The sequence below is a fragment of the Melospiza georgiana genome, chromosome 21 (genome assembly GCF_028018845.1).
Source record: "Melospiza georgiana isolate bMelGeo1 chromosome 21, bMelGeo1.pri, whole genome shotgun sequence".
Lineage (NCBI taxonomy): Eukaryota > Metazoa > Chordata > Aves > Passeriformes > Passerellidae > Melospiza > Melospiza georgiana.
Window position 1 is genome coordinate 1,099,653 of NC_080450.1, and position 25,144 is coordinate 1,124,796.

The 25,144-nt window shown below is 56.2% G+C and overlaps 1 protein-coding gene across 1 annotated transcript in view; it reads right to left on the minus strand.

Moving 5' to 3' along the window:
- The window catches only part of SLC38A10 (solute carrier family 38 member 10), a 31,136-nt gene extending 6,212 nt beyond the window's left edge, over positions 1-24,924 (minus strand). The window contains 13 exon segments of the mRNA XM_058038975.1: positions 6,531-6,684; positions 11,580-11,686; positions 11,865-11,976; positions 13,590-13,772; positions 14,443-14,545; positions 17,068-17,192; positions 18,047-18,190; positions 19,230-19,323; positions 20,366-20,411; positions 23,414-23,531; positions 24,319-24,682; positions 24,684-24,741; positions 24,744-24,924. Of these exon segments, the coding sequence (XP_057894958.1) occupies positions 6,531-6,684; positions 11,580-11,686; positions 11,865-11,976; positions 13,590-13,772; positions 14,443-14,545; positions 17,068-17,192; positions 18,047-18,190; positions 19,230-19,323; positions 20,366-20,411; positions 23,414-23,531; positions 24,319-24,682; positions 24,684-24,741; positions 24,744-24,924 (1,789 nt within the window).
- Between the last annotated feature and the right edge of the window lie 220 nt (positions 24,925-25,144).

The following is a 25,144-nucleotide window of genomic DNA, read 5'->3' on the forward strand; positions in this document are numbered from 1 at the left end:
GGAGCAGGGATGGAGCAGGGATGGATAAAGGATGGAGCAGGGATGGAGCAGGGATGGATACGGAACGGACCGGGAATGGAGCACGGGCGGAGGCGGCTGCTGCTGCGAGGCAGTGCCACCAGATGTCAGCATCCCCCCGGCTCCCTGCCCCAGACCCCGGCTCCGGGAGAGCCCGAGCTGGAATCCAGACCCGGATCCCGCGGCACTGGGAGAGGCAGAGCTGCGATCCAGCCCCGAACCCCGCAACACCAGAACCCGAGCTGGGCTCCAGCCCAGCTCCCACCCCACCGCGGCTGTTTGCTGTCAAACGTCTTAAAACCTTATTTATTTTGATTTTTCCCCCTCTTTTTAGTGCCCGAGTGTTCCCACAGCCCTTCAGATGCCTCTCAGAGGAGGAGGGGTGGGGAGGTCTCCTTTTCCCGCAAAAGTTTTGAGGAGGGGGATTAAACAACAGGCATTAATTAGGGGAAACTCCTGAGGGAGAAGGGGGAGTTTTCCCCCACCTTGCCCTCAAAGAGACAGAATGTTTTTGGAAGACACATCCCAGTCAAACCAGTCACTGTGTTCAGCACTGGTATGACCAGCATATTCCACATGGAATCTATTGCACATTCCATGGGATGGGAAGGGTCCCTTCCACCCCCAGCATGGCAGAAAACCCACACAGGGAGTGAACTCTGCCTTTGGAGAGCAGCAGAGAAGGAAATCGAATTGTTTCCCAGCAGTGAAGTTGTTCTGCAGATTTTTTTCCATCCAACAAACTCTTAAAAAAAAATCTATCTTCTGTAACAAAAAAAAAAATTCCCAACTCTTTCCCCCTTCGCCCTCCCCCGTGTGATTTCCTTTGGGGAATTAATTCTATAAACATCTTTCCATTTTCTCCTCCCCCTCCGCAGGGCTGGTGCGATTTATTACGAGATGAACTCATGGGAAAGAAGGGATTGCCACAACTTCAGCTGCGTGGGCCTTGCCTGAGCTGGGGAGGGGGGGAAACAACAAAAATTCACAAAAAATTAAGTACAAACTCCTGGCCCAGAGGGATCTGTGCCAGCAGGACCCCGAGCCTCTCAGAAACGCAGAGTCCAGCCCCAGCTCCACACCCAGAGCAGGGACGTGTGCGGGGCTGGCCAGATTTCCACGTTCCTTCGCTTGGGGAGCGATGGTGGGAGGGGAAAAGGACTCGGATTTTCTGAGAAATTCGAGTCCAGTACCCAAGGGTCCCCCTCTCCATTGAGGGACTTCCCAGGGTTCAGCAAGTCAGGGCAGGACGCTCCTCCTTTTCAGGAAAAGCTGGGCTGCAGGGACGGGTGCCCAGCCCTGGCCAGGGGCCCTGGGAAGCGGGAGGCCGAGGCCGGGGAGGGGAGCTCGGCACGGCTGCGGATGTTCCCAGCTCAGTCCTGGCCCCGGTGCAAGAAATTATTTACTCTATTGGAGGAAAGTTTCTCGTTAATTGGTTCACGGAGGCGGGAGATGGCTCCGGCCGGAGAGGAGCGGAGGATCCGGAGAACCCCAGCGCAGGCAGGGCTGCTCACACAGCGACGAGCCCAGCAGGGAGAGGATGCTCAAGGGGAAACAGAAAGGAACGAGGGGGAAATAAAAAGGATGAGAGGAGGAAATAAGAAGGGAGAGAAGGAAATAAAAAGGAAGGAGGGGAAATAAGAAGGAATGAGGGGGAAATAAGAAAGGAGGAAATAAAAATGAAGAGAGGAGGAAATAAAAAGGAATGGGGGAAATAAGAAAGGAGGAAATAAGAAGGAAGGAGGAGGAAATAAGACAGCAGGAAATAAAAAGGAAGGAGGGGGAAATAAAAAGGAATGAGGGGGAAATAAGAAGGAAAAGAGGAAATAAGAAGGAAGGAGGGGGAAATAAGAGAGGAGGAAATAAGAAGGAAGGAGGGGGAAATAAAAAGGAAGACAGTAGGAAATAAAAAGGAAGAGAGGAGGAAATAAAAAGGAATGAGAGGGAAATAAGAAGGGGGAGAGGAGGAAATAAAAAGGAATGAGGGGGAAATCAGAAGGAAGAGAGGAGGAAATAAGAAGGAAGGAGGGGGAAATAAGAGAAGAAGAAATAAGAAGGAAGGAGAGGGAAATAAAAGAGGAGAAAATAAGAAGGAAGGAGGGGGAGATAAGAAGGAAGGAGGGGGAAATAAGAGAAGAAAAAATAAGAAGGAAGGAGAGGGAAATAAGAGAGGAGGAAATAAGAAGGAAGGAGAGGGAAATAAGAGAAGAAGAAATAAGAAGGAAGGAGAGGGAAATAAAAGAGGAGGAAATAAGAAGGAAGGAGGGGGAAATAAGAAGGAAGGAGAGGGAAATAAGAGAGCAGTAAATAGAAGGAAAACACGGGAAGCTTTCCTTGCCAGCAGGACGCAGAGGAGTTAATCGCAGCCGATCCCTGCCCAGAGCAGCAGGTGAACCCCCGCGGGCCCAGGGCAGCCCGAGGGGCCGGGGGAGGCCCCGCTCTGCTCCGGGAGTGTCCCTGGCAGCTTCCACCATAAATCAGGCAGAGGCACGTTCCCCGCTCTGCAAACAATGCAGGAAAAGCCCAAAACACAAACAAAACACAAACCCAAAAGTCTCCACGCCGCAACAAGGCCAAGCTGCCTCGAAGCCATCATTTGCTCAGCGGGAGACAAAATTAAGTTCATCATCAGGGCGTGAATTAACAACCTCTCAGGCTGCCTGGAAATCCATCCGGGGCTCCGGCTGCTTTGCAGGGAAGAGTTTTGCTGGGGCTCTGCCTCTCTTCTTTGCCCTCCAGGTCCCTTTGGAGCGTCCTCCAGTAACGCTGCGCCTCGTCGTGTTTTATGGGCGGCCTTGGACATTACAGGCAAGGCCTGAGAGGCTGTAAAAGCTTTTTGGCTCCCAAGGAGAGGCCGGGGTGTGAGGCAGCACCGAGAGGCTTCGCTCTGACCCCCCGGCTCTCCGGCAGCTCTGCTCACACGAGGGGAAGCCGGGGCGTCCTGCAGCTGATTTGTGCGTGTGCGTGCCTGGGTGTGTTGTGGTTTGGCAACAGCCTCTACAGGCTGCCATAAAATTTCATGATTAGCAACCTAAAAGCTTCCCTTCTCCCCCTGCTCCTGGTTCGGATCGTTGCAATGGTCCCAGGCAGGCACTAAATCCCTCCTCACACGTTTTTCCAGCCTCTCGGAGCTGAAATGTGCTCCCACAGCCCCTGCCCTGGGCAGAGGCAGCGGGATGGGCCCTGCTGTGCTGGCCCCTAATCCAGGTGGAGCCCTAGGGACAGCACAGGGAGCTCTGGGACTCACCCCCCACTCCAGGGCATCACCCCAGGGCTGACCAGGGACACAAGGTTCAGGACCTGCTTGTGCCAGGGCAGCTCCAGATCTGCTGAAACTCCTTCACTGCATGATATGGAGCAAGATTCAGGAGCCTGTGCCAAGGAAAACGGAGCCCAGCAAGCAGGGCAGAGGGCTGGGGGCACACTCTGCCCTGGGACGTGCCGAGCACCAGGAGCAGGGCAGGGCCAGGCCCTCCCCGGGGAGCCCCCGGCCCAGCTGCGCCTCCGGGAGCCCTCCCTCCCCCCGAAACGGGTCCAGATTTCACAAGGTTATGGAATGGCATCCCTGAAATTAGTTCACAGTTGTCTCCTGACGCACCAGCAGTAAAAACCAACCCAAATTACCAGAGGCTGCTGGTTCCTTTTCTGTGTCACAGGCACTATTAAAAGCTCGCTCGCACAAAGCACCAGGGAGAGCGGCGGCGGAGCCAAGCTGTTCCTGCAGGATGCAGGAGCCACGTTCCACACATCCCCGGGGCTGCTCCGCCGGGGAACGCCGGCAGGGACCGTGGGCAGCTGGCTGCTGGGGGGCAAAGCACGGGCATGGAGGGTGCAGGGATGCACGACACAACCCCAAATTTTACCCTAATTCAAGTAACAGCACCCACCCCAGTCGCCAGGACAGCGGGATGGCTGGAGCAGGGTGCCCCGCACACCACACCGGGAAAAGGGTTCTTGCACAAGGAGCCTGAATCAGGGCTTTGTTACCCAACATTGCACAACAGCAGGGAGAAGATGAAGCAGCAACGATCAAGTAAGGAGCTGAAAAATATTACAAAATCTTAATCCCCCCCGAGACCCTCGAGGGTGCTTTAAATACGGAGAGAAATTGCCTAATTAGCTTTTTTTTTTTTTTTTTTTTTTAATGGATAATTGCCTTCCTGAGCTTTCAGAGGCAGCTTAGCAACCTTTTAACAGAGGCGCAGCCGCGGCAGGACGGGGCTGGAAGGGGTTTTATCCCTTTCCCGAAGAGCTGCTGACAGTAAAACCTCCAGCACCACAGGCTGGGGCTGTAATGGGCACTTGGGTGTCGTTAGGAAAAACACGATTCCGAGGCCGCTGGTCAATACGTGTTCACATAAAAGGCCAATGTTCTAATATTCATAATCCCCGGGCCCACGGGGCAGGGCTTTAATGAAAGTCTCTCCAGTTCTGGGCTCCACAACATCAAAGAGGCCAATAAAACTCCTCTCACACGCTGACAGGCGGGAGGCAGACGGGGAAGGCAGCGCTGGGGGAAGGCCCTGCGGTTTGCCTCGGATGGGGCAGCACGGGCAAGGGCACGGAGCAAGCCTGTGCCCAGAGAAGGGGCTGAGCACCCTGTGACCCAGATGCACCTTGTGCCTGGAAGGAGGGGTCTGGAAGAACCCTCCACCCAGGAAAAGGGCTGGGAGCAGCACCCTGCAGCCAGGACAGGAGCCTGGAGCAGCACCCTGCAGCCAGGAAAGGGGCACCCTGTGCCCTGGGGAAGGGGCTGAGCAGCCAGCAGGGCTGAAGCCGTGGGATCCTGCTGAGCCCCGGGTGCGGAATTCGGCCCATCCGGAGGGCACCCAGGTGCAGCCCTGCCTGCATCCTGCGGCCCTGCAAGGACAGGATGCAGCTGCTGCCGCAGCTCCTGCTCTGCAAAACAAGGCGGGCGGGGGATGAAGGGCACCATTTAACGCCTCTCATTGCTAGTCAAGCCGACATCCTGCAGAGGCACAGGGAGGCACAGATCCAAGGAATAGCAGTGCTGGCCCTCCCGGGGCAGCCCCATGTCCATCCCTGCAGGTCCTTGTCCCCCATCTTCCTCCTCTTCCTCCTCCCCGGGGAGGGAGCCCCATTGGCAAAGGGACCTCAGGGGACAGCTGAGCTTTCCCTTGGAACTGCAGGGCTCCTCCCTGGGAAGTTTATGAGCCGGGAGCACTAAACCCGCCTTCCTCCCGGGTGGGATTATTTAATCCAGCAGCACTCAGAGCTGCTGCCGGCGGGCCCCGGGATCGCTGGGGTGATCAGAGCCTGGCATCCCGCTCCACCGCCCCGGCTCACGCCGAGAAGGGGAGAAGATTCAGCAAACTCCTGCAGACACCGTGTTTTATGGGGTTTTTTATTTTCCCAGTCAGAACACGTGTCATTAGCGATTCCTCCTGAAAGGAGCAGCTGTTCTTTGGCCATTACTGCTCCAAAATTAACCAAGACGGAAGAATTCAATCGCATCCCTCCTCCAGGCCCTGCTGAGGGCTCCATTAAGGGACTGGGAGCGTCTTTTGCTCGGAGTTCACCGGCATCATCCGCGTGCCCGGGAAGGCACACACGGCCTTGAGTAAGCCACGAGCAAACCACAAGTAAACTCCACGGCGGAGCAAGCCCAGAGTGAATGTTATCGGCAGCAGCACCGGTGTGGGAGACGCTCCAAGCTGCCGGGCAGGAACCCAGCCAAGAACCAGGAGGGAGGATAATCTCCACTAGAGCCAGCCCCTTTCTCCCTTCCGCTCTCAGTCTCTGCGAGGATATTTCAAGGCCTCCAAAGAACAAAAAAAAAAAAAAAAAAAAAGAAAACCCCACAGGAGCAGGAGGAAACAAAAGTGCAGCGAAGGAACAGGACGCCGAGGGGCAGCGCGGGGTCAGGCGGCACCTGCGCGCCACGGCCTCGCTCCGCGGCAGCTGGGAAAGGGAGGAGCGGCCGTAATTCCATCAGCAGCCCCAGCAAACAAATAATAAATAACAAGGACCGGTAAACAAAGCTGAGGCATAATCACAGGCTTTGTCAGAGAGAAAGACGAGGCCGAATTTATACCCTCGGCACCAAAAAAAGAGGCAGTTCCCATAAATTTCCCTTCCTTCGAGGGTGATGGATGGATGGATGGATGGATGGATGGATGGATGGATGGATGGATGGATGGATGGTCCTTGGCCTGGCACAGGGGAGAACAGTCCTGTGGGCCAGGTGGGCACTGGGCTCATCCCAAACAGGAATCCCTGCTCTGTTCCTCCAGGGGATCCAAACCTGCACCACACCCTTCCCTTCCCAAAAGAACAACTCCCACAATGGACCACTGGAGGTCACAGCGGCTTTTCCAGCAGACAAAAGTGCAGCTTTTCCTGGGAAAAGGCCCCAGGAAGCTGGGAAGATGCACAGAGCTGCCTGGAGATTACCCTGCTTCCACCACACTTTAAAAAAAAACAAATTTCTCCTTTTTTTTAAGAGGTGACCTGGGAACAGGGCTGGGAAACCCAACTCCAGCAGCACATACCTGGAAGTTTGACTGAATCCTGGTCAATTCTGCTCTCCTCTCTGTCCAGGTGCTCCAAGCCCACTGGTTCTGTCCTCACAGGGGTGTCCTCGGTGGCAGACAGGGTGGTGTAGGTGCTGATCACCAGCATGCCCAGCCCAATCCACAGGATAATCTGCACAGAGGGACAGAGGGACAGTGAGCACAGGAAATCCAAGGGGACTGCTCCCCACGGCATTCCCACGGTGCCTGCACAGAATTCCAAGCTCAGCACGGTGACATGTGTTAGGGAGAGAAATGTCAGAGGGAAACAGGAAAACCAGTTGCTCCGGGCTGAGGTTCATTTTTGGGTGTAGAGCCATGGGAATGGAAGCTGTTTCAGAGGCTGGAAGCTGTTGGAAAGGCTTTGGAAGGGCTCAAAAGTGAGTGAAGTGAGTGGGCAGGACCCAGGGATAGGAAAATGCATGTGGCAGACAAGTCCTACTGCAAAGACTCATTTCCTGGTACTCCCAGCATGAGAACTCCATGAAATCAGGTCTGGCTGAGCACAGAGCCTGGCCTGGTTACAGCCCCAAACCATTCCAGGCAGCTGCTTCAAAATCCTTGGGTTTGAAAGCAAGGGTAACATGTCCACACACAGATCCTGGTCCCAGGGCTCAAGAAGCTGCTGAGAAACGACTCCCTGATTCCCAGAAAGCCAGGATCAAACGGGGTAAAAATAGAAGGGTGGAATCTGGATCCCATGGAGGGAAGGGCTCTTGGAATTCCTCTACCTCAAAAAGGAGAAAGTGATGAGCAGCAAAGGAATTTTTACAGCTTGTTATGTGATGACAAATTGATCTAAAAGGATCTAATTCCACATGAGTCATAGGAAGTGTTGGATGGCACTTGGACAACCTGGTCTAGTGGAAGGTGTCCCTGCCCATGGCAGGAGGAGGAACTGGATGAGCTTTAAGGCCCCTCCCAGCCCAAACCATTGCATGATTCCATGACTCCCGATCCTCACTGGGCAGATTTACATCCCAATTCACAAAAAGCACAACAAAAAGATGCTTCTCAGTGTGGGGAAAACCAAGAACGGCCACAGGGAGCACTTCACCGCTGGAAGAGCTGCCAGAAAACTGCAAATCAAGGGGAGAGGTGAAATTGGAAGGAGGAATTAAAACATTGGCACTTCCAGAGGGGGAGGAGGGGCGGGTGCTTTCCTCACCCACCGGGGGAGGTCACCCAGAAGGGAGCAGCGTGGTCAGAGCGGGGCTCAGGGGACCCCGCAGGGCCCGTTCCCAGCACGCCCCGCAGACAGCCCGACGCCTTCGGGAGGAAAAGGCTGGCGGGACGTGGAGCAGCTCTGCACCAGGGGCAGCGTGGCCAGGGAGCAGAGGCCAGACCTTAGAGCTGCTGCAGAGGAAACGGGAGCAGAATGCGCTGCCTGCCTTGCCCGGGGTGCACAAAGAGCAGATATCCTGCCATGCACCCCCCCGGCCCCGGGCAAACGCCGAGTCAGCAGGTCCTGCACTGCTGCCCTGGGCCGAGCCGCTCCACTTCCTCCCCTCCCACAATCCACAGCCCCGGCACAAATGCATTTTGTGCCTGGGACGTTGTTCTGGCACCTTCCAGAAACAACAGCGCAGAGGAAGAGCGTTTCCACAAAGAGGATCTATTCTGGTGCCACAGGAACCAGGAGCAACGTGGGAGAGGAGGGAGCTGTAGGAAACGGCTGAAAACATTAAATGCTTTAAAAGGATTTTTGTTGTTTCTTATCTTGGTGGGGAACCAGGGGCTCAAACGGCTCGGATTGAAGCCCCTTTGATTGCTGCACATTTGGAGTTCAGCTGCGAGCTCCCGGAGCAGCGGGTACGGGCACACGTGGCAGCCGGAGACAGGCTGGGCTGTCCCTGAGCCGCCCTCACCCCCTCCTCACCTACCCCCTCCCCAGCTGAAGACCAGAATAAAGAGGGCCACGATTTGGCTTCATTCCATGGAGATGCTTATGCCATGGAAAAGCAGGCGGGCTGTGCTCAGGGGACCACCGAGGCAACTGAAGGAACGGGACTGAGGGCTGCAAGGACTCGAGAGCTCAAGGAACCAATCCAGACAGAGGAGCCACCAATCCCCAGAGCATCCAGAGAGATCCTGCAGCGAGGGGAGGCTCAGCACTGCAAGGCACTTCTGAGCCAAGGGGAGTGATCTCCCCCAGAGCCAGTGATCCCACTGAGAGCAGAGCCCTTTCTGCAGAAGCCCCTCTCAGCACAGACACGGGAGAGGCTGTGGGAAGCCCTGGGGCAGCTCAGCAGGGCCAGGGCCCATCTCCCGGGGGAGAGGCTGTGGGAAGCCCTGGGGCAGCTCAGCATGGCTAGGACACATCTCCCGGGAGCCACGCTTGCAGCATGGACAGGAATCCAGCAGAGGAAGTTCACGCGGCCGTTTCCTCGGCCGGTCGTGCTCCCCTGGCCCTCCTTCCTCCCAGAAATGATCCAGCCCTGCAGAGCAGAGCCATTAGCTCAGCCCTGTCCTGCAGCCACGGGAAGCAAACACGCTGCATTTGTGTGGCGTGACGCCATCCCCGTCCTCCTCCTGGACACCAGCGAGCGCTCCGAGGGACGGAGTCATGGCGAAGGAATGCAGAGCCCCGGTCACTGCCAGCCCCCTCCTCAGAGATGCTGTGTTTGGGGGGCTGCACCCTGCATGTGCTGCTGGAGAAGGTGTGCTGGCCCCTGTGCTGCCAGGGAAGGGCAGAGGGAATCTCTTTTCCACCCGCACAGGGGTGAGCCCAGGGGTCACTTCCTGACCCCCGGCAGCTCCTCTTCCCCAAGTGGGACAAGAGCAACTCCGGCCTCCCTAGGAGGGGCCTCTCGGACAAGCTTGTGTCAACACTGGGAAGGCAACACCTTCCTGCTGGCAGCTCCACTCTGCTCACAGACCCCCACACCGCCCAGAGCAGCTCTGCCAAACCGGGGCTCCCGGGGAGCAGCGGGATGCGGACCTCTACAGCAACAGATGCTAAACCACAAGAAAGGGAACACTGTCCCTGCTTCACTCACAGCGCTGTGTGCCTGACTCTGGGCTTTTTAACTGCTGTGGGACCTGCCTTTCCAACCCAACCCTTCCAACCAGGGCACTCCCAGCCCAGCCCAGCTGAGCAGCAGCTCCAATCCTTCCCAGCTCCTCAGCAGAAGCTCTTTGCTGGCCAGCAAACATCTGCCCGTTTCCCTCCCCCATCTGAAATCCTCTTCATTGCTTTTAGTGCTCCGCAGGCTCAGTTTGCACCTCTCCTGTAAAAACCTGGCCTTTCACGTCACCACCTGCCCCACACTGGACGCTGCTGGGTGCCAGAAGTGGCCCGATAAAAGCAGCCAGTCCTCAGCAGCACAAGAGCCAAGATAACCCAGAGAAGTGTAAAAGCTGGCGCTGAGGGTTGCTGCTCTGAAGGAGCTAAAGCTGATGCAGGGAAGGAGGGAGAATGTCCCTGTACCCTGTTTGGACAGGGACAGGAAGGGAAGGACAGCTGAGCCCAGGGCTGGCATTCTCCCCCCGCCCGCCACCTTCCTCAGGAGCTGACTTTGATGGAGTGGAGCACCTGATCAAAGGAGTGCAGGAATGAAGGAGGAGACCAAAGACAGAGCTCCAGGGAAAGAATAAATGAGCCTTTGCAAAGACCTGGAGGGAGGAGAGGGTGGGCTGGGAGCTGGGCTGTGGAGGCGGGGAGGTGCTGAGCAGGGCGGGCAGGTGTGTTCTCGCTCCGAGCAGGAATGCAAACCTGACAGGCCATGGATCACTCAGGGAAGGCTGGACAGCTTGCTGCCAGCCCCTCGACAAGTAACCCGGGGCCTGATGCTTTAGATAAGCCCTTCCTCCTCTGGGGGGATTTCTGCAGGACAAACATCTCCCTGAGCCTCGTGACTGGCTCTGGGGTCAGGCATTGTGAGGGCCCCAGTGTCCCACCCCAGCAGCCGGGCTGAGAGCTCAGCCTGTCCTGAGTGCAGCCCCGAGGCACTGCAGGGAAACGCTCTGGCTCAGCCGGAATAGAAAGCAATTCTTGAAAGTGCTCTTTGTTTCCCTGAAAAACCCAGGCTGGCATTCAGACTCCTGCTTGGGGTTTCGCTCAAAGAAGTTCGGAGCTAAGTGTCAGAACTCAGAGTGAAAGCTGGAAAGTTGGACTACTTCCTTCTGTCAGGGAAAGCACAGGGAAGAAAAAAAACACACCCTGCTTAAAAAATTCACGTAGGTTTGCAAAGCCACAAGTCATTAAGCAGAGAACAAGCCACCAGTTCTGTGGGCCCCACAAAAACGTGCTGCTCTCCCCTGCTGACTCCACACTGTGCCCAAAACCTTATTCCCAGCCCAGCACTGTCCTGACTGGGAATGTTGGGACAGAGGCCTGTGAAAAAGGCAGTGGATTAAATTATTGTTAGGGAAAAAACCCAAAACCTGTTAATTTCAGCCCACGGTATTTGCAGGAGCAGAGAGATCAAGCCCAGCAAAGAGCCACTTTGTTTCGGTCCCTGAGGAGGCCAATTCAAACTGGAGCAAAAGGAAAAGTTAAACTTCTGACAGCCTCTGAACGACCCCAATCCCTCAGAAAATCAATTCCTGAAGCAACACCTCTATGTGTGTGTTCCTTTTTACTATTATTTTGGTTGAAAGCAGAAAGCTGAGGGTCGGCAGCACAAACCACATCGTGGAGCCCTGTTTGTTTTACCCAGCCCAGGCAGGTCGGGATGTGAGGCTTTAAGGTTTTACAGGCTGCCTGGATTTCCTGTTCTGAGGATCCAAAACCTGAATCCCACCCCGAGGAGGACTGGAAGCAGCATTTTATGCACAAAATGACTGTTTCACTTGCTGCTGGAAGGACAAAAAGAGCTGGTGTTCCAGCTTGGGCCAGCACCTCTGCCACTGTCTGTGCATCCCAAAGTGGTGGACACCCACCCAGAACAGCTCCCACCTGTACTGGGCAGACTGGAGGGGGAGGCTGGAGGAGGTGCTGAGCAGTTTCTGTGCTGCAGCCAAACGAAGCACGTTCCCAGGCTCTGCAGAGGGCTTAGGGGGATGTCAAGCAGCATCAGCACTGACCTGTGAACAAAGCGCATTCTTGTGGATCTTCTTGTAAATAAGAGCTGGGCAGATGAAACAAATGAGGCTTCCCATGGTCGCACCTGTCAGGCCCAGGACTGTTTCCACTGGAGAAAAAGAGGAAAAGTCAGCAAAGGTCTTTTCCAGGAGTGCCAGAGCAGCAGCACGGGACAGCTGCCAGAGCCCCCGGGCAGGATGGGGTGTGAGTCTGATCACCCCAGCCAGGAAAACAAACAACAGAGCCCAGAGAAAGCAGCCAGCCCTTGTTCCCAGCTCCTCACTCACCATTGGGGATCATGATGCCTCCGACCATGGTTCCAAACACAACAGCCAGTGTCAGGGCTTTGAAGCGCAGCGGGGGCATGTAGCCCCCGGCAGCGAAGGTGCCGTCCTTCTGCTGGGAGGGCAAGGGTGGAGAGGGGAGAGTTAGCTCTGGTATTGCAGCCCCCAGCCCCCCAGCAATTCCCTCAGCAATGCTGCCTGCAGCTCCAGCCCATCCCAGCCGTGATTCCCCCTCAGCAGCGACTCAGGGAACAGCCCAAGGGCAGGAGGAAGGAGCTCAGGGGTGCAGCAGGAGGGAGAAGCTGCAGAGGAAGAGCTCTGGCTGTGCCAGGGAGAGGTGTTCCCCAACAGCTCTGGGAGCAGGGCCACCCCCTGCACAGTCTGACATGGAGACACCCCAGGGAGAGCACAGGGGAGGGTGGGTGCTGCTGGGCAGCTGCTGGAGGAATTCCAGAGGCCCTCTGCTTCCCATCCCATCCCACCTCCCGAGTCTGGGTGTGCCCTGCAGACCCAGCGGGTCCCAGCTCTGCTGCTGCTGCACAGATGGGGGAGGAAGGCAAAGCGACACCTCCAGAGCCCAGCCAGCCACGAGCCGAGCCCAGGCGAGATCCAAAGTGCTCCCAAGTGTTTCCAGCGCTCCCTCCTCTGCACCCGCTGGCTCTCACCGAGCCTGCCCCCATCCTCAGGCCCTCCCAACGTGAGAAAAGAGCCGGGGGCTTCTCACAGGCAGAAGTGGCAGGATTTAGGGCTATAAATTGCTCGAGTTTTATTTCCTGCCTAAGAGGTTTCTATTTATGCGGATACACAAAGGCCTCAGAACATTCCCACAATCTCTCAGTGTTATTTGCTGAATCCCATCGGCGCGCTCCGCGCGCACAATGCACAGAGGAGAACACGCCACTGCCACAAGGGACCCACAGTCTCCAGCACACAGACCAGCCTCAGTCACAAAGGCTGCCTGAGGAGCTGGCCCTGGGAAAGGTGGAACGTGTGGGAGAGGGCTGGATCCCACATCCCACCGCCCGCCCCGGCACCGCAGCCCGCGAGGCACTGGAGGAAGGGGACATCCGAACCCACAGAGGAAAGGGCTGCTCCAGGGCTGCTGACAAAGGTGCTGGGTGAGCATAATGGAGCAGGAATCAGCAGGCACACAAGGAAGCAAGAAGAAATGGGGCTGGGCTGGGCTGGGCTCCGAGGCCGGGAACGGGAGCTTGAGCTCAAAGAGTTGGCCAGCAAAAGGACGGCAGCTGTAGCAGCAGGAAACGAAAAGGCTCTGCTGCTTCCAAAAGCACATTTCTCCCTTTTTCTGAGGGGAAGAAACCACCTCGGCTCTGAGCTGTGTAACGTGTCTGTGCCAGAGCTGGAATCCCCAGCAGAGCAGGGAACAGCAGCCACGGGACATGAGCTCTACACTGGGAACTCACTCCTTTGGCCCATGGAATTCCTCTGCAGAGAGGACACAAACCTCCAAGTGCCAGGGATTAACCACTGAGCAGAGCAGGATTTAGAGATGGCCACAGGCCCCTGCTGCACTGTCACCACACCCTGGGCACTGAAGGTTTTATGGGAGTTGAGGTTTTGTCCCTCTGGATAGTGAGTACCTGCCACATGCCATTACCACCACAGCCTCAGGAAGCCAAGGCCGGTTTGGGGCCCAGTCAGAAACCAAAGAGTCACAAAAACCTTTCAGAAACCAAGCTTCACACCAAGGCAGCTCTGGGATCTTACCTGCTGCTCAAAGAGCAGGGTGTTGAGAGCCTGTCTGCAGGGCAGGATCATCATGGGGAACCCCACTGCCACGGACATCATGAACCCCACTCGGATCATCTCCGTCACCACGTTGGAAGGGAAGTTCATCAGCACGTTCCCAGCAATGGCCTCGGTGTAACTCACGTAGCCAAAGAAGCCCACCTGGAGAGGGGAGGGGGGTTGGACTCCCAGCATTTCACACCTGCTCCTCACAGAGGGGACAGGACAGTGACCTCCCGTTGGAGCAGCCAGGTGGGAGCGTGAGGTCACTCCAGGGGCACCCCAAAACCTGGGACAGGTCATTAATCAAGAGTGGGAACTGCCTCAAAGCAAGTTTCTCATGAAATCCAGGGGTTTTCCTCGAGGAAAGGGTTTTCCTTTCTTGCTGCCAGGCCCTTGGACTGTCCCTCTCCAACAGAGAGAGGGGGCTGTCACAATTCCCTGCAGCAGCCTGGCTCATGGGCCAAGGCTCTCCTCAGGAATTATTAACCCAGTTTTATTAACTGCTGCCTTATGAGGCATAACTTCCTACCAAACAGGCTGGAAAAAGCTCTCCCAAACTCTGGGCAGCAGCCCCTGCTCCAGGCTGGGCCTGGGAAGAGCTGGGTTTCACTCTGCCTCCAAGGAAACATGCTGCTCTGAAAACCTGGATTCTCCCAGTGCCCCCCGTGCCCTTGGGTTCATCACCTCCCACCTAACTCTGCTTTCAGCACGAGGACTTATCTGTCAGAATAAATACAGATAAGCAGAAACCAGCCCCAGCTGTAGATAAAGCCTCATCCCTGTGGCCCCTCCAGATTTCTGGCAAGGGAAGAGAAGGGGAAGTTCCTACCATGATGTAGAAGGTGGTGACCACGTTTAGGGAAGAAGCAAATATGGAGCTCATGATTTTGACAGACGGCTCATCCAAGCTGTCATAAGTAGGCAAGACTTGACTGTAAAAAGGGTAAAATATTTAAGGAAACCTGCAGGAAACAGGAGAAAAACCCCCAATACCAGCCCATTCTCTGCCTCAGCCCAGCAGCAACGAATCCCTGACACCTTCCCCCTCTGGAGCATAAACACCTGCTGCTATTCCACAATTTATACTGCTAATGCCAAGAGATTTCAGAGCACTCATAACTTTTAAGTGTTGCAAAAATATTCCTGCTCTCCCCACCCCACCACGTGGAGCAAAACGTGTGATGTAAACATTTGGGTTCAGGAAGGGTTGCAAAATGAATGACCGTTTGTTCCCGGGGCCACGGGTGGCTCTGGGCCAGCCCCAGCGCCAGAGATTATTGTTCTTGGAGCTCTCCGTGCTGATAATTAAAGCAACACAGTGTTTACAGAGGAAAAGAGGGAAGAAGGTTGGAGCATCCCACTGTCTGAAGGAAAATTAAACAAACAAACCCCAGCGCAGCAGCCTGTCCTACTTCAGCTCGCTTCACAGAAAGCCACAAGTGCCAATTCCCTGGGATTTGGGGTATTTACAGCCTTGGAAAGCACGGGGAATGTTCCTTTTGACATCAGGTGCATATTTTAGCAACTCATTAACCTCTTGTTACTTTAATTCTAGCGGCTACATCCCGGAACTCTCCTGAGATGGGAAGGGCATCCCCAGCTCCAGTGGGCCCCAAGCCATCCCCAGGAAGTGTGTCAGGCTGGGGCCCTGCAGAAACATCCTTAACCCTTAATCCCTGAATATGAAAGGAGGCTCTGGGGCTGGAGGTACCAGCAGGGAGCAAGGACTTCCCTGGGAGTCTCCATCTGGGATTTCTCCCTGGGACTGAGGAGACTGGCTTCCCAAAGTCTCTCCATTTAGGATTCCTCCCTGGAGAAAGGAGACTGCCTTCCCTAGGAAATCTCTCCTTTTGGGATTCCTCCCTGCCCTCTCCACAGCCACCTCCAGCTACATTCTGGCCTTCAGCTTCCAAGGGAAGGGTCCAGCCAAACATTCAGGCTTGGGAAGGTAAAAAGAGGGAAACAGGGAGGCCCTGCAGTGTGTGGGGTAGTTAAAAAGGTGATTCAGAGGTTAGTAAAGTTAAATCTACCCAGCTGAGGCTACATAGACAAACTACACATAAAGAAAGGAATAAAGTATATTCTATATATGGTGGGTAGACAGAGAAAGAGAGAGAATACACAGATGGAAAGAAATTTTAAAAAAATATATAAATACTGCCTGGGCTGGGGACAGGGTATTTTCCTGGTGTTTGGAGAAAACACACAGCTTTAGATTGGGTTAACCACAAAAGTGCTGCCGTGGAGCCCATATTTAGGCACACACACAGGTCCAGACCAAACCATTTTCCTGCATTTCCAACTCCCAGGAAAATTGTTCTGGGTACTGCATGGCTTCCATAAGGAAAAAATAAAAGGGATTTGTTAACAAGGTAAAGCTGCAAGAGAACACAATTCCCTTTGCCAGTTGTAATGGAGACATTAAACAGCAAGCCTGGAGTGTGCTGGGGTAGGATCTGAGCTGCCAAGAGAGCCAGTAAGTGGGAAATGATGATTTGGATCTTGGAGTGGGTGTAAACACAGCAGTCTGAGCAAATTTTATCTGTCACATTCATTTAGTGCTGGCACGAGACCCGTTAGCTGGAGCTACAAGGGGGAAGCCCAGCTCTGCCAGAGGAGGATGCTCCTTCCAGAGCAGGCCAGTCCTCCCCTGCCCAGGGCTGGATTTACAGGGGTTAGAGCTGTCCCACAGCACCCATCTGCTGTCCTGTGCAGCAGGGAATGCTGCTGGAAACCTGGGACAGCCTGGCCTGCCCTCACCTTCTTCCACTTGTCACAGAAACCCTCCCAAAGCCAGGGAACTGGGCTGGTGGAAATAGCCTGGTCTGCTCTCAGCTCCTTCCATGTGCCACTACACCCAGGGAGCTGGAAATGCAGGAGTTACAGAATATTCTGGAAATGCAGGAACACCCCTCCAAAGCCAACACCTGTGTGACCTTCAGGGTGCTCTCCAGGAAGTGTGGGGGATCTAAGCAGCCCCCAGCATTCAGGGGGTGGCACAGCCTTTCCTGGAGCTCCAGCATTCAGGGGGTCACACAGAGGTGGCACAGCCTTTCCTGGTGCCCCTCCATTCCTTTCAATGTCCCCAGCATTCAGGGGGTCACACAGGGGGTGGCACAGCCTTTCCTGGAGCTCCTCCATTCCCTTCCAGAACCAGGGGAATTTCATCCTCCTGCAGCTGCACCAGAAGCTCCCGAGGAGCTGTTTGGCTCCAGTGCTCTCATGTTGCTCCATTACAAGAACTCCCAGGTGAAATGGAACAACAAAAGGGTCTGGGTAACAAAAGGGTCACGACTGAATGAGAGGCTGAACTTCAGCGAGCTGTAAAGCAGCCCGATGAAAACAAACCACCAAAGCAGATGGTATCTATCCCTTGCAGACCCTCCTGACCCTGTGCCCCCACACAAACCCACTGCAGGAGCAAGTGCCAGGGCTGGGGAAGGCAGGTACTCACGACTGGCAGGCAAAGGACATTCCAAAGATGGGGATGCAGCGGAAAATGCCCTCCCAGCGCACGTAACTGACCCTCTGCAGCCACTGCCCGCTGAACAGCCCGTGGTTGAAGGAGGACAACACCACCTGCAGCAGGACAGACAGCAGGATGAGCAGCCAGCCCCAGACAGCTCCGGGGCAGCAGCAATGCCAGGCTGGGATAACCCGAGCTGCCAGCACAGTCCCATCCCAATCCCCCAGCTCCACATCCCACCCACACAGCCCCCGGGGCCATCAGGGAGCATTCCAAGGGATCTGTGACATTCCCCCCTTGTTTGATGCCATCAGACATCACAGCACACACAGTTTCCACCAACTGTGAGAATCATTGTTCAAAGCAACCTCTTTTGCACTTTTTGAAATGTGTTTTTAAATCCAAACAGGAAGCACTGCTGCCCTCAGAGAATCCTGTTCAGCAGAGAGAGACAAAGGGTCCTAAAACAGGATCCCACCTGCTGCTCCAGGGCCATTTAACACCAGCAGCTCACCACAGAGAAGGAAAAGCTTTATGGAAAGAGGGAGGAGCCGAGGCCAGGGAGCTCCCTTGCCATGGACACAAGAACTGGCAGGAGTTGGGTTGCACAGGAAGCAGAAGGTAAATATGTCTGAATGTCTGTTTATAATATCCTTGGATGGGGTTTCTAATCCCCAGAGATGGCTCAGTGCAGCCAGCTCTTGAGAACGTTGTGGTTTCTTAAAGGCACAGCTTCTGGGAGGCTCCACACCTCCCTGAGGGGGCAGCTCCGAGGTGTGACCTGCACAGCCCACTAGAAACGTTACACGGAGAGAATTCCCACAGCTCCCTTTCCTTCCAGTCCTGAAATCTGGGTGAGGCAGGGCTGGAGCTCCAGGAGGGAATCGCAGGAGCGTCTGGGATGTGAAACTGGTCACCAAAAAGGAACAGAAAGGAGGGAAAGGGGGTGCCCGCTGTCTGTACCCACCACGAACATGAACACGCTGTAGAAGATGAGAGCCATGGCGCTGAAGGACTGGATGGAGGCCATCATGTTCCTCTGCAGGCTCAGGGGAAGGACAATGCACAGGGACACGGCGAAGAGCAGGACAATGCGGAACGGACCCGACACCTGCACAACAGACCTGCATCAACACCTGCACGGGGAGGACACCCCACACACCCCCAGGCAGCAAACCCTGGCACGGCTCATCTTCCCAGAGGGAAAAGCAACTTCAAACAGTGCAGCCCTGTGTCTGCAGGTGTTTGGAGACGCTGCAAGCTCGGGCTCTGTCTGTGCTGAGCCGAGCAGTCACTGGGTGCCACTGTTGCTCTGCAGTGTGTGACAGGTCTGAGCTGGAAGAATTTGGGGGGTGGCTGGGGGGTTAAATGCTAATCCAGCACAAGCTATTTAGGTATTTTCATGCAATTAAATAAAACCTAAATTTACTTGGGGAGATGAGAAATTGAAAGGGTTGAAAACTCCAATCCAGAAAATTAATCAAAGCCTCACACTGCTATTTATTATAGCAGAACACTCTGGAATGCTTGGAAATATTTAATACCTAATTTGGCTGCAGCCTCAACGCATCTTTTTTAACTTCACAGTCCCTTAATCTGAGCTTAGGAGCATCAGGCAGCACAGATAACACTCCACCAAAAATCCTTTTGCTTTCCTGCATGGCCCTTGTGCCGGCTCTGAGGAGCACCTCTTGCCTCTGAGCACCCTGAGCCAGCAGCAGGCTCATCACACGGCTGAGGAGGCAGGAACACAGAGACTCAGGCCACAAAACCAGCCAGGGACAGGACAAAAATCCCTCCTGAACTACAGGGAGGAGAGCTCAGGCAGAGGAACCGCCTGTCACTACCCACTGGGGCAGGAATTAAGGCAGGAAGCATTATCTCCCCCAGGAATCTGCTCCAGAATTAATAAGGGACCAAGTTAAAAAGAATTCCTTTTGATGGAAATGCCTTATTGGAGTTTTACACAGCTGATTGTTTGCCATATGTCTGAGCTCCCCAGACTTCCCAGAGCAGAGGCTCTGTGCGTGAGGATCTCCATGAGGGGACCCCACAAAGCCCCCTGAGACCCCAGGGGTGCTGAGCAGGAGCTCTGCTGTCCCCAGGGCTCCGTGCAAGGGCTGGGAGCACTGCAGGAGTGATTTATTCACCTGCAATCCGAGCATCTGGGCAAAGAAGTTGGAGCCCAAATCGCCGATGACGACGTAGAAGGCGATGCAAGTGCCCAGCATCAGCCCAATCATGCTGCAAACACAAACAGGGACAGGTTAGCAGGGCCACGTTCCATCCTCAGTGCTGGGAGGAGCAGGACACCCCTTCTGCACTCCATCCCAACAAAACAGCCACCAGAGAACCTCCCTCCACACCAAACACTCGGGGATGCAGCTCTGCCCACAACCCACACAGGGATTTAACTCCTGTTGGGAGCCATGGGGAAAAAAAACAAGGAAAACTAATCTTGGAGATGACAAGAACTCCTTGAACTCCTGGAACAATTCAAAAGAATCAGCACGAGGCTCTCAGAGCCCCACACCCACTGCAGGACCCTGCCATGAGAGTCTCAATATCCAGCGGGCTCTCCAACGTCTCTCCACACAATGGACCACACTTTAATGAAAAGATTGTCCATGAACTGCTTCTCCTCCCACTGCTGGACCACTTTCCTTCCCAATTCCAATTATAGAACATCCCTGTGGCAATTACAGCCTCTGCTTGCATGGACAAGTAACATCTGAGGAATATTCTGTGTATTTTTAGTGCTGAGCAGAAGTTTGCAGCTGGGAAGAGCCAAGGAGCCGGCACCGCTGCCGGCCCTGGGCTCAGCATGCCTGGAAAAGAATCCCTGCTGGAAAAAGCAGGGCTGTGAGCATTGTGCCATCACCTGACATCTGCACTGGGGTCACGGGAGGAAGCAGAGATGGAGGCAGGATTCCCCCTGAAGGCATCTCACAGGGCAGGGAGCACAGAGGGCAGGAGCAGAGCAGATCCTGGGATCCAAGGAAGGAAACACTCCCTCCCACCAAGCCACCAGCAGGGATGGCACCCCTGGAGAGCTGCCACGAGTGACACGGCTGGGATTTCACAGCAGAGCAGCTCATGCCCTCCTTCTGTGCTCCCAGAGCCTGGGAAGTGCTGGAAGGGATGGAAGTGACACCTGGAGCTGTGCTCAGGGCATCTCACCCAGCTCCTGTGGGATTCCAGCAGGAAGGAGAGCACAGCAAGGCTCAGAAAGGCTTCCACCACAGACACCCAAACTGTTCACACTTTGAATCAGCAGCAGATTTACCTTGTTTCCACCAACATTTTTCCTGCTTTTCCATAGGCATGAAATGCTGGCATAAAAGGGAAAAAAGAGTGGAAGTTAGTCAAAGAAAGGTCCAGAACAGGGCAACATGTCAGCTCACAATTAGACACCAGCAGTGACACAGGGCAGTGCAGCAGGAACCCACCACTGGTATTTTGGGGCCGTTTCCCTCACCCTCCCACTTTCTTTTCAGCCTTTCCCTTTGGAAAATGAAAACCACATAAGACAGGAGCAGGGATGAGGAAAAGCCAGCAAGCGGGTTCTTTTTTTTCTATTTAAAACCAGAAGTGGTGTGAAGCAGCAGCCACACATGGCAGCCATTAAAGGCAATGGGAGAGAAAATATTCCTGTACAAGACTGTGTGTGGCGAAAGTTAAAGTGGTGCAGAATTCCAGTCCAAGTCCCCTTTTTATTTTTATCTTCCCCCTCGAACTGGGCTGCCCGACATGGCTGGCTGGGAGAGCTGAGCTGGTGCCCAGAACGCTCAATCCCATTCCCAGAATACCCAGTGCTCCCAACCCACACCAAAGGGCTGCTGCCAAGGGCTGTGCTTTCCCTCCCTCCCATCCTGGGGCTGGAGCACAAAATGCTCACTAGTCCTCAAATCACTGGGTTTTCTCCTAAAAAGACAATGCCAAGAAAACTTTGCTTCTATTTTTAGCTCCTGCTGGGCAGAACGGGAATGGGGAGCTCCGGTGCCAAACCCAGACCACAGTGCCCAAATCTGCCAGTGAGGTCCAGCGTGAACCCACCAGCCTGGAGTCCCCTCTGCCTTCCCTCAAGGCACAGCCCAACATTCCCAGAGCCCGCCAGAAAACAAACTCAGATCCTTTCTGGAAGCTTCTTCTGCTATTTTAAATATTAGCTTCAACTCTTGATTTCCTTGGACTCTGCTCCAGCTAAAAGTTCAGGAAACGAGATGTTCTCCCACAGAACGAGCAAAAGGCACGGCAGGGACCCACAGCCCCGAGCAGGGATGTGGGGGAGCACCCAAAATAGCAGCTGGATCAGTGACAGGGCAGTGGGACAGGCGCCACCAGGCAGCGTGCCCGGGCACGGGGAGCGGCCTCCTCGGGGAATTCACAGCCAGGAGGGAAAAGGCAACAGCTCTGAGGGGGTCACAGACAAAGGGCTTGGGAGGAGAAAGAGGAGCCAGCAAGAGGAAAACATCCCTCTGGAGATGGGGCAGTAACAGGCTGAGCTCGGGGTGGGGGGATGGAGGAATGGGGCTGCTGATCCTCCCAGAGCACATTCCAGCCTCTGGATACGGACACGGCCCTGGGTGATGCTGGAACCAGCCCATCTCCCCTGTTTGGAATTTATGCTCAAGGAGAACAAGCCTCCAAACACTGTGGGCAGGAGTCCCCACCTGGGGACAATGGAAAAATGGGATTCTTTATCTTCTCCAGGAAGTAACGAAAGTAAAATAAATGGTAGAGTCAAATCCTTGGAATGGGATTTTGGAATGCCCCCAAACTGGGCAGAGCTTGCTCAGCACCTGGAGAAGCCTTTCAGACCAATGTGGTTCCTGGGACAGAGGTTCAGCCCCTGGCCCTGCAGGGCTGAGCTGCCCAGCACAGCCCCAGCACATCCTGAGTGCTGCTGGAAGGGGAGGGATTCCCTCATCTCCTGTTAAAACCCATCTGGGATCTTCCTGCCCTCCCCTCCTCACCCTGCAGCCCTTCCCTCAGCGGTGAGGGGCAGTGCCAGCCCCGGCCTGGGCCAGCCTTTGTGCCCGTGCCACGGCTGCTGGGGTTCCTCCGGAAGGCTGTGCCCGCCTGCAGGGAATGTGCACAAGCTCCCTCGGTGCCAAAGCCTCCCAGGAGTGCCCGCAGATGTCCCCGGGCCCGGGCTGAGGGGACAAAGGGCTCTGTGTGGAACTGCCCGAGCCTGGAGCATTGGGATGCGCGTGGCACCTCTGCCAGGGCCCGGCGGCGGGCACGGCGCTGCTGCCAGCCCCCCCTGCCAGGAGGAAGCTGGGAGGCACTGCTGGCCCTCTCTGTATGGCAGCCCTCGGCTCCTGGGCGGGCAGAGGATCCCTTCTCCCCGGGACACGCTCCAAGGCGCGGGGACGCTGCGTCCTGCGGGAAGCGGCGCACAAAGGCGCCCTGTGAGGGGCAGGGAGCAGCAGCAGCTGGGAGGGGGCTCCCCCTTCCCCTGGCACCAGAACAGCCTCCCAGCCACGGGGCTTCTCCCTCTTGTGTGCTCCTAGCAGATACAAGCAGGCAGAACCCGGGATGTGCTTCCTGAGCAGCACCTCGGGCGCCCGGAGGGAGGAGCAGCCCCATCTGTCAGCAGCTGCTGGAGCCCCTGTGCCAGGGCAGTGCCAAACAGCGCCTCCTCCCACACAACAGCACGGCAGGACGAGGGAAAGGAGACTTTTCCTGCTGCTCCATATGCCAGCAGCAAGGAGAGGAACCCAAACACCTCCCCCTGCTCCCCAGGGCAGCCAGAATCCCAAGAGAGGCCACGAGCAGAGGCCAAACCCGGCGCCAGCGCTCAGCTCCGAGGTTTTGGCACGGCCAAAACCCACCCAGGGATCTTCCACATGTTTTTGTTTTCTCAGCCCTCTGGAAGCTCGCTCTGTTTCCTCTCTGCTGAGCCATAAAGGAGCTCCCAGCTCGGATGCAGGCAGCCTCCAGCTCTGTGCCAGGCTGGCAGGACCCGCTGTCCCGGCAGCACTGGCTGGGTGGGTGGGGAGCTCGTGCCCAGACCCATAATTAATTCATCCCAGCCCCACAATTCATCCCAGCTGGCTCCCGGGAGCTGGGGTTTGGCTCCTCTCCTCCCTGCCCTGCAGAGTCAAAACAACTCAGCACCCATTAGCAGGGCTGTGGGAGCAGGATCCAACCCAGCACCGCCCCGAGGAGAGGCTGAGGCACAACAGGGAAACTGGGAACTGCAGCAAGAAAGAAAAATGTGTTGTTCCAGCAGCAGCCATGAGGAAATGCAGCCTGGGAGGCCAAGGAAGGTCGTGGTGCTGTCAGGGCAGCAGCGGGGCGGGGAGCAGCCCCAGAGCTGGGGTCTCACCGAGGCCGGGGTAGGTCCTGCGCTTGCTGAGGTTGGCTGATTTCACCAGGAACATGCAGGACTGGTGGGTCATCCACGAGCAGAAGATCAGCAGCATGGCTCCCAGGAGGATCCCACACTGCAAAGGAGCAGGGCAGGAGATGGGGGTCAGCCCCCCAGCACAGCCCAGCCACCCTCCCTCAGCACCCTCAGCCTGCCCCCCTGTGTTCCAGCCACGTTTTCCCTCTTTCAGGAAGTTCTGTCCCCTTGCCACCAGCTCCACATCACCCTGTCCACAGCCCAAGGACACGTGGAACACACACCTGCTTCCCACAGCTCCCAGCTGCACCAGTCTGAGCCCTGAGCACCAAACTGGGAGCACAATTCCCACCCTGGCTCACCCCTCCAGGGAGCACAGACAGAGCCCGAGGTGCCACCTCTGCTGCAATCTGATTTATCCACAATCCACAACCAGCTGGCATCACACACTGTCCCTGGGCAGGGCTTGGCACAGCCCCAGATGCCAGCGAGGGGCAGGGGGCACAGTAACCTGGAAAAGCCTCCAAGTTACACTTATGATGTGGGCAAACCCTTGGATTTCATTCTCCCTTCTCCTTACAAGACAGGCAGAAATGATCAGAGAGACCACAGGGCAGGGAAAACCCAGAGCGTGCAGCAGAAGTTTTGAGTTGGAGACGTCACCGCCGAGACAAACGCGGTGTTTGGAACACGAGATGCCCGCTCTGGGTCTGAAGCGTTTCTTTCACTGATTTTCCTCTCCAGCCACGGAACCACCCCACACCCGGCCAGAAGGGCAGAGGCGGCCGCTGCCCGGCCCTGGAGGAGCCCGCCGGGGCTTTCGGCTGCCAGGGGCACGGCCCGGCCCCCGCCGCAGCCCGGGCACACGGGCCGGTGCCGGCGCTCACCTGTCGGAAGCAGAAGGGCACGGTGAGCACGCTCACCCCCACGATGCTGTTCACCACGTTCATGATCAGGCCCCAGTTGGAACCCGCCGCCGCCGCCGCCGCCATGGCTCGCAGCGGAGGATCCCCGCGCCGGGACACCCGGTGTGCGGCCGCTGCCCGAGCCCCGCGGCCGGCTCGGAGCGCCCGGTGCCCCCGGTCCCGCTCAGCCGGCCGTGCCCGCCATGGCCCCACCGGGCACGCCCCGACCCGGCACCGGCCACAGCGGCACTTCCGGCTTCCGCCGCCGCCGCAGGAAGTGACGTGTACGCGTGGGGCCGCTCCTGCCGGCCCGGAGGTCTGGACTCGCTGGTGGTGGAGGACCAAGGGGGGTCCCCGTGGTTAGGGGCACCCCCGGAGAGCCCAGCACGGCCAGGGAGGTACGGAATGCACCAGGACACACATCCGTGCGGATCCGTGCGTGGACAGGCACGGATAGGGGCGTGCGTGTGCCTTTACACGCATGTGTGCATATACACACATGAGCACACAGCTTGTGGCCTTGCTGGCACCCGAGCGGGGTCCCCAGCCTGATGGTGGCCTCTGAAAGGCCCCTCGAGGGCAGCCCATCACCCCCAGCATCCCCTCCCCCAGCACATCTGGGCACGCATCCAGCTGTGCGCACACATCTGCTCCCCATCCCACCCGCAGCCATGCCCAGCTCCGCACCCCCACATCCCACGGGAGAGGGGAAAAGAAGGAAAGATGTGGCGGTGGGATTCTTTATCTCTCGGGGGACTCTGGAAGGGTCCCCCGCGGCCAGGCTGGCGGCAGCTCCGGGTGCCACCCG